This window comes from Condylura cristata, unplaced genomic scaffold, assembly GCF_000260355.1.
Source record: "Condylura cristata isolate star-nosed mole 26May11 unplaced genomic scaffold, ConCri1.0 scaffold00024, whole genome shotgun sequence".
NCBI classification, from domain to species: Eukaryota; Metazoa; Chordata; class Mammalia; order Eulipotyphla; family Talpidae; genus Condylura; species Condylura cristata.
In genome coordinates, this window is record NW_004567125.1 from 32877359 (window position 1) to 32885019 (window position 7661).

Genomic DNA, 7661 nt, shown 5'->3' on the forward strand with positions numbered 1-7661 from the left:
CTGCAATGCATGCCATGTAGGGTTTTACCTATGTTTTCTTCTATATGTTTTATGGTTTCAGGCTTTATGTTTAGTTCTTTTATCCATTTTGAGTAGACACAGCAGTGACCATTGCTGGCAGACTGACAAACTTGGGGCAGTTATATTTATGTGCTCCAGGACTGTAATAGGCACCTCAGAGCAGCCTGGAACACAGTAGACACATCAAGCACTGGAACAGAACTCGGAGCCAAGAAATAAAACTGCATATTTATGGACATTTAACCTACAATAAATGAATGGGGTATATGTACTAAAAGAAACAGTATCTTCAGTAAATGGTAATGGAAAAACTGAACAGCCAAAAGCTGAAGAATGAAATTAGAGCACTGTCTCATACCATACATGAAAATCACCTCTTAATGGATGAAAGACTTAGATGTAAATTCTGAAACCATAGCACATGTAAAAGAAACAGAAGAAAAACAGTCACACACAAGCTTCAGAAATCTCTTTGGGGACACATTTTAAGCAACAGAGAAAACAAAGGAGAATACAAAACACTGGGACTTCATCAATTAAGTCTTCTGCAGAACACAAAAAAACATTTTGGTTACTACCAAAAATGAAGAGTCAACCTACTGAATGGAAGAAAATATTTACACATCATAGAACTAACAGGGATTTATATTGATGATATTCAGAAACATTATAACTAAACAAATAACCCAATCATAAAACAGATGTATGCAGGCATTCCTCCCAAGAAAACAGCCACTTAGCCAGTAGACATGGATATATGTTTGTCATTCATCATCACTCAACATCAGGGATAAGCATCAAAATCACAATGAGATAATCACTCACACCTGTGAAGATGACCATGATAAAAATCACTAAAATCAACAAGTGTTGAAGAGGGTGTTGGAGAAAAGGGAAACCCTGGAACTGCTGGTGGAATCCAGACAGGTCACACTCTCTGAAAGTTGTGTTAAAATTCCTCAAATAAAATAGGATGTACCCTGTGACCTAGCAGTTTTCCTCCTAGGAATCTACTGAAGGAATATAAAAAGCACTAAATCAAACCTGAACTCCTATGGCTATTGTAGGAAATTTACAATAACCAATATATGGAAACAATATCAAAGTCCCAAAACAGATGGAGATAAGTACTCGGTGATTAAAAAAGACAGAATCATGGCATATGTGACAATGTAGATATAACTCAAAGGGAGTACAAAATGAGAAATAAGTCAGAAGGAGAAAAATATATATCAGATGTTTCCACTTACATGTAAAATATAGAGAGACAAATAAGTCAGACAAAGAAAACCTTAAAAGCTGACCATAGAGCTGGGCATCTAAGAGGAGAGGAGGAGGGGGAGGTGAGAAAGAGAGGGGAAAGAGCCCATTGAACAAGGAGTGAGACTCCCAGAAGGGGGAGGTGATGGGCTGGCTTCAAAGGGGAGTTTGGAATCTAAGGGAAGATTCCTGGCACTTAGATGATGAGTATGTTGAAATAGCAATGCCATTTTTTAAGGTGTAAACTTATACCCTAAGACTAATGCCATGATATAATTCAATATTAACTCAACAACAACAAAAAATTCTTTATACAAATAAGGAAAAAAGGATTTGACATCTGTATGACAATAAGATAAAAAATAATCCATCATTAAATATATGTCCATCACTTCCTTTATCTCTTTGTGTCTAAATTCTATTTTCTTTCAATTACATGCTAATCCAAACATTGTTTTTGTTTCTAACCTCTCCAACTTTCTGTCAAGTTTCCTTTCAACATAAAATATGAGATTATATGAGCCTGTTTAGTACACATATATAAAATACACCTTTTTACAAATAAATACACAAATACACATGCAAAAAAAACTTTAGCTATAAGTATTTATTCGTATTCAACAAAATGAGTCCACACGTATCATTAATTACCAGCAACATTCATCTAAAGTGATATTTTGTATCCCATATTACTTTCAAAAATAAGAAAATTAAGGTTCTGGGGAATACATTTCTAAGTCACAAAACATTAAACATTACCACATATTTTATTGAGTTAGACACAAATGGAATCATACAACAAGTACTGTAGCTTTGTGTGGTTCTTTCTATTCATCAAAAGTACATTGTAAATATGTACAACTTACAGTTTCCATGTATATTCTAATAAATACTCAAAAGTTTAAGATGCCTGGATCTGAGTAAGAGTCACAGCATAGGTGACTGATGCAAAGTGAACAGATGGGAATTATTACTTCTACTTAGAAACAACAGGAAATATCAGATGAGATGTGGGAACTGCAGAAATAAATAAAAGAAAGTCACACTTGATACATATTTTTGAAAATAGAAGATGAAAGTAGACACATAAATATGATGAACTGAGTATTGATTACTGAGAGAGACCCCCAGGCACTGGCATCACCCTGGGCGAGACTCAGAAGCATGTTGTAGAGACTGAAGCTTCCTGTGGAGCCTGCAGAGCCCAGGAAGGACAGGGAAGCTCAACACACCTCCCTCCTAGACCTGAAGGCCTAGCATTAAACATTTATGTGTAGAGCGGCCTGTCAGTAGCAGCTAGATGTTACGACAGTCACAGCAGAGAAGTGAGGAGAGTTAGGGTAATCTGCTGGCTTGGGTTTTTTCTTGGCATTTGTTGTTATACTTAATTCAAACAACTGTATTTAAAAAATGTTTGCAGCTAATTCCAGGTAACTAGGAGAGGTAGTGTTTTTTTTTTTTTTTTTTTTTTGTAGAAAATGGTGACCCTGATTGCATTGTCAGACTGGAATTTAGGTTCTCTCATAGTCATCTTTTCATTACAAAAGATAATAGAATCCCATGTGTAATGGAGATAGATAAACTATGATAAGAGAATAGCATTAACTCACATTATTTCCCTTTGAAAAAATGAAAGTGAAGGAGTTGTTTCTCTAGAGCAAAGTGCTGTCTTTACATTAGCAGCGTTGCAAGGATTCAAGCAGAGACATGACAATAACTCAATAACAAAATTTTCAACTCCCATCTATATTAACTCCCTTGCACACAGACTTTTGAAGCAGATGTACTCCACAAAATTAGAACAGTTTGCATTGAAATAAATATAATTTAACTTTTCCCATCATGCTGAAATAGAAGAAATTCTGTGATTCAAAGTTCATATTAGTTCAATATAGTCACTAAAACGTGTTTCTCAGTGAAGACTCCTTTGTGTGATTGTTATGTTGACTTGTATTAAGGAAGGTTTTGCATATACTGTGCTGTGGAGCCCACTTATGCCAACATCTTTGTTGTCAGAAGGGCAGTTAATGTAGTAAGCAGAATGACACATACCAAACTGAAGAGCTTTGTTATCATTCTGTTATAAATTTATATAAGCTCCCTTGGGCAACAGAAATAGTTTGTCCATAGGAGTAGTAGAACTTGATGACTTTTACTAAAACAAAAAAAGTATTTGATATGTTATATTAATTGGAAGATATTATTCTAAAAAATCCATGTTGTAGTATTAAGTGAATGGGACTATCTAAATTTTTGAGTAAAGATTGAAATAAATTTGGGAAAGTAGAAAAATCACAAAGGTAAACTATTAAATACAAAAAGAGTGGTAAGTATAATAAATTGATTTACATAGAGAAATTTAAATCAATAGGAACTTCCATGATGTAAAGAGCAAGTTCCACTTCTTTGAACAATTAAGTCCAATTTCTGACTATTAGTCTCCAATGTCTAAAATTATGGGTGCCTCTTCATCCCTGGGACAATTATCTTTCTGTAGTTTTCCTTACAATGAATATTTTCAGGGCCTTCTTTATGTCTTTGTTCCTCAGACTGTAGATGACGGGGTTCAGCATGGGTGTGACCACAGTGTACATCACCGAGGCGATTGTACTTGAACGTGAGCTGTGGGAAGCAGCTGAGCTAAGGTACACTCCCAGAGCTGTGCAGTAAAATAAGGAGACAACTGAAAGGTGAGATGCACAGGTGGAAAATGCCTTATACTTGCCCTGAGCTGATGAGATTCTACGGATGGAGGAAACTATCTTAGAGTAAGAGTAAAGAATAACAAGGAGGGAACCAATACCCAGTAAGAAAGAATCAAAGTAAATGATCACGTAGTTGAGAAAGGTGTCAGAACAGGACAATTTGACCACCTGGTTGAGTTCACAGAAAAAGTGTGGAATTTCCACATTTCTACAGAAGGACAGGCGCAACAACATTAAGCTTTGCATTAACGAATACAGAGAACTGATGATCCAGGAAACCAGAACCAGCAGTCCACACAGCTGAGGGTTCATGATGACCGTGTAGTGCAGGGGGTGGCAGATGGCCACAAAGCGGTCATAGGCCATCACAATAAGGAGAAAGTTGTCCAACCCTCCAAACAGTATGAAAAAATAAACCTGGAAGATACAACCTTTATAGGTAATGACTTTGTTCTGTGCCTGAATGGTTACCAGCATCTCTGGAACAGTGGTGGAGGTGAAACAGATGTCAGCAAAAGACAGGTTGGAGAGGAAGAAGTACATGGGCGTGTGGAGGTGGGAGTCTGAGCTGACAGCCAGGATGATGAGCAGGTTTCCAAACACAGTGATCAGGTACATGGCGAGGAAAAGCCCTAATATGAGGGGCTGCTCTTCTGCTTCTTCTGAAAATCTCAGCAGAAGAAATTCAGAAATTTGTGTATCATTATCTGGTTTCACGTAGAACTGGTGACTTGTAGGATAAAGGAAAATAACAAGACTTATTTTCAAAAACTTAATCACTATCTTACTTATTTCATATTAATGAAAAGCCTCCATTTACATTTATCTAAGAAGTTAGTTATAAGAAGTTAACAACATAACTTCTAAGAAGTTAATCATATAATTGTGTATTTTCCTTCAGTGGATCCTCAGTGACACCTCTGATGCAAATTTTTGCCCAACTAATAATTTTTATCTGTAGGACCATGTGTTAGAGCATTGTAAAAATAAATTCTTTGAGTCAGGAATCACTCTTTAAGAGTGATTTAGGCATTTTATCGGCAATGACTTAGGGCACTGTAATACGAAATTACAAGTCAATGGTGGAGAAGAAATACATGTACAAACAATAAAATTATGTAACATTTTAGATGCTGACTGTTGGGATCAAGAAAACAAATCCAATTAAAAATATAACATGAGGGCTCTCCCTGGTGGGTCAGAGGGTTAAAGCACATCACTAAGAAGCTAAATCCACTTGAGCATGAGTTTGATCCCTACCTCAGAGGTGGCCACATGGTGTGGCAGACCTCTCCTGACCCGCCCGCTGCTCCCCTCAGCATTTACTTCATCAGGCAACCTGTTCTGCTCCCTAATCTCTCTCTGGTGAATCCTCTCACCATCCCTGCACCTCTGGCCTGTGCCCCCATTCTGAATGCATAAATAAATAAAAATCTTTAAATTAAAAAAAATATATATATATGTAAACATGAATAGGGTATTACATTTCCATGGGTATTTAGATAAGACCTGGAGACCTATAGACATGCCAAATTTGCATCACAAAGATGTCAGGTCAGGGAGAGAAGGAAGACTTAAGGCTACGTGGAATCATGTGTGCCCAAAAGAAAAAGCGCCAGTGCAAAGTGCCTGGAGAAGATGCTTTCTTCAAATACTCAAGCTAAAAGCTGTGTAGCCATCTGTACAGCAAAAGACAGTATCAGTAAAATAAAAAGGCATACTACTGAATGGGGAGAAGGAGAAGCATGAGGTGGAAGAGGAGGCTATAGGAAAGAAAAGGAAATGGAGAATAGAAGTGAAAAGAATTGACTAAAGAGTAAAAAAGATTTAAGAGGCTAGATGGTCCCTCAGACGTGGGGCTCAGTGGCCTTCTCAGCCCTGATTATATTTCCTTGATGTCCAACAAAAATGATAAAAGAATAAAGACAAATTTTTGCCCGTCAGAAAAAGTGCTAGTTTTATGATCTACTTATAAATATCTTAAATACTGTACACCAAAGAGAAAGTGGGCCGTGTTTCTGCATATCAGCACGAGTGAGATTAGGCCTGATTATTCTCTGTGGTGAAGTCTGTCCTGTGCATTGTAAGATGTTTGGAGCATCCTGGTTTCTTCTTGCCCCTCACTGTGAGTCTGTAATGTCTGTGGACTTTACTCAGTGTCCCTGGGGGACAAAATTGCCCACTTAGAACCTAACTTTGAACTAAATCTCCACAGATAGTATGAGCCTTTCATAATAACAATTTACTGAAAATAATTTAATGATATTAAAAATAAGAAACATTGTATTTAACATTGACATATTACACAGCCATTGAACAAATTGCATTAGTTATTTACTGAATAAACAAACAAACACACACAATGATGGCTTGCCTTTGGGTAAAGGTAAATCGTCTCTCAAATGACAGCAGGTAGGTGTTCTTGGCATCATTTTTCTCTCCTGAGATTCAATTGGTGACACAAGCTATGCAGCTTCTGTTGACCAACAAATTCTGAATGGAAGGGAAAAAATCTGAAAAATCAGAATCTCCACTGTTAAAAATCGTCTCTCAAATGACAGCAGGTAGGTGTTCTTGGCATCATTTTTCTCTCCTGAGATTCAATTGGTGACACAAGCTATGCAGCTTCTGTTGACCAACAAATTCTGAATGGAAGGGAAAAAATCTGAAAAATCAGAATCTCCACTGTTAATTTATGTTATGACCTCCCTTGTTTTGTATAATCATAATATCAAAAATATTCTGAGCAACGATCAGTTTGCAACTGGATTGCCTTAGCTTCATAAATTGGCTACCTGGCTGGGGCAAAGTATGACTCGTTCTAGGGTAGGAAATTCCTCTGTGTCTGGAGACAAAAGGCAAGCAGGAGAAATAAGACCCCCCAGAACATCAAGACTCCTGGGAAGCTTCCTTGATTTTTTTAAAAAAGCAAACCTCTGATAAAACTCTCAGGGCATAAGGACTCATGGACAGTTTTTTTTAACATTATCAGCATAGGTTTTGCTTAATGCATAGCTATGTGACTTCCTGTTAATTTACCCTTTTCTTAAACAATCACTAACTATTCTCCATTAGTCTTAATTAAACTTTTTCTGAAACACTAACGACTCTCTGCTAGCCTTAAGTTAGTCCTTAGCTTCTTTTTAGACAATCACTAATAACACTGCTAACACAATTTATTCTTTCCCGAGGATCCCTAAATCCTTTGCTAACAGCTCATCCTTTCCCAGACCCCTTATCCTTTGAAGTCATAGTTAAACATACATTACATGATAGTTATCACAAAGATGTATAATCTAATATGCCATAAATGTCAGGAAAAGGATGCATTTTCCCCCTTTTCTTTGAAAACTTTTATGCTAATTTCTTATTAACTTACCTGATGCATTGTTGCATTAACTGCTTGCTACACAGTATAAATAAAGACCTGCTGAGAAAATGAACAGGAAGACTTGCACCAACTCCAACTCCAGTGTCTCTCCCACACCCGCTCTTCTCTCCCCATTCTTGGAATCTCTACACGCTGATGCTGCTCCCACCTAATAAGGCCCTATCTGCTCTGCCCTCAAAAGCCTGTTGTTGGTGCCGGTCCCTGACCTACTGGGTTGCTGGGCTCACCTGAACTGGGAGGATCTTATGTGGATATCTGAATTTCTTATTGTATGGAAGTGATAG

At 37.2% G+C, this 7661-nt stretch overlaps 1 protein-coding gene across 1 annotated transcript; it reads right to left on the minus strand.

Annotated features, from left to right (window-relative positions):
* Window positions 1-2421: 2421 nt before the first annotated feature.
* Window positions 2422-7382, minus strand: LOC101629097 (olfactory receptor-like protein OLF4). The gene is made up of 3 exons (XM_004688225.2): window positions 7366-7382; window positions 3805-4716; window positions 2422-2485 (listed from the first exon to the last, which is right to left on the minus strand). The coding sequence occupies exons 1-3, from the start codon at window positions 7380-7382 to the stop codon at window positions 2422-2424; spliced, it is 993 nt and encodes a 330-aa protein (XP_004688282.2).
* Window positions 7383-7661: the final 279 nt, after the last annotated feature.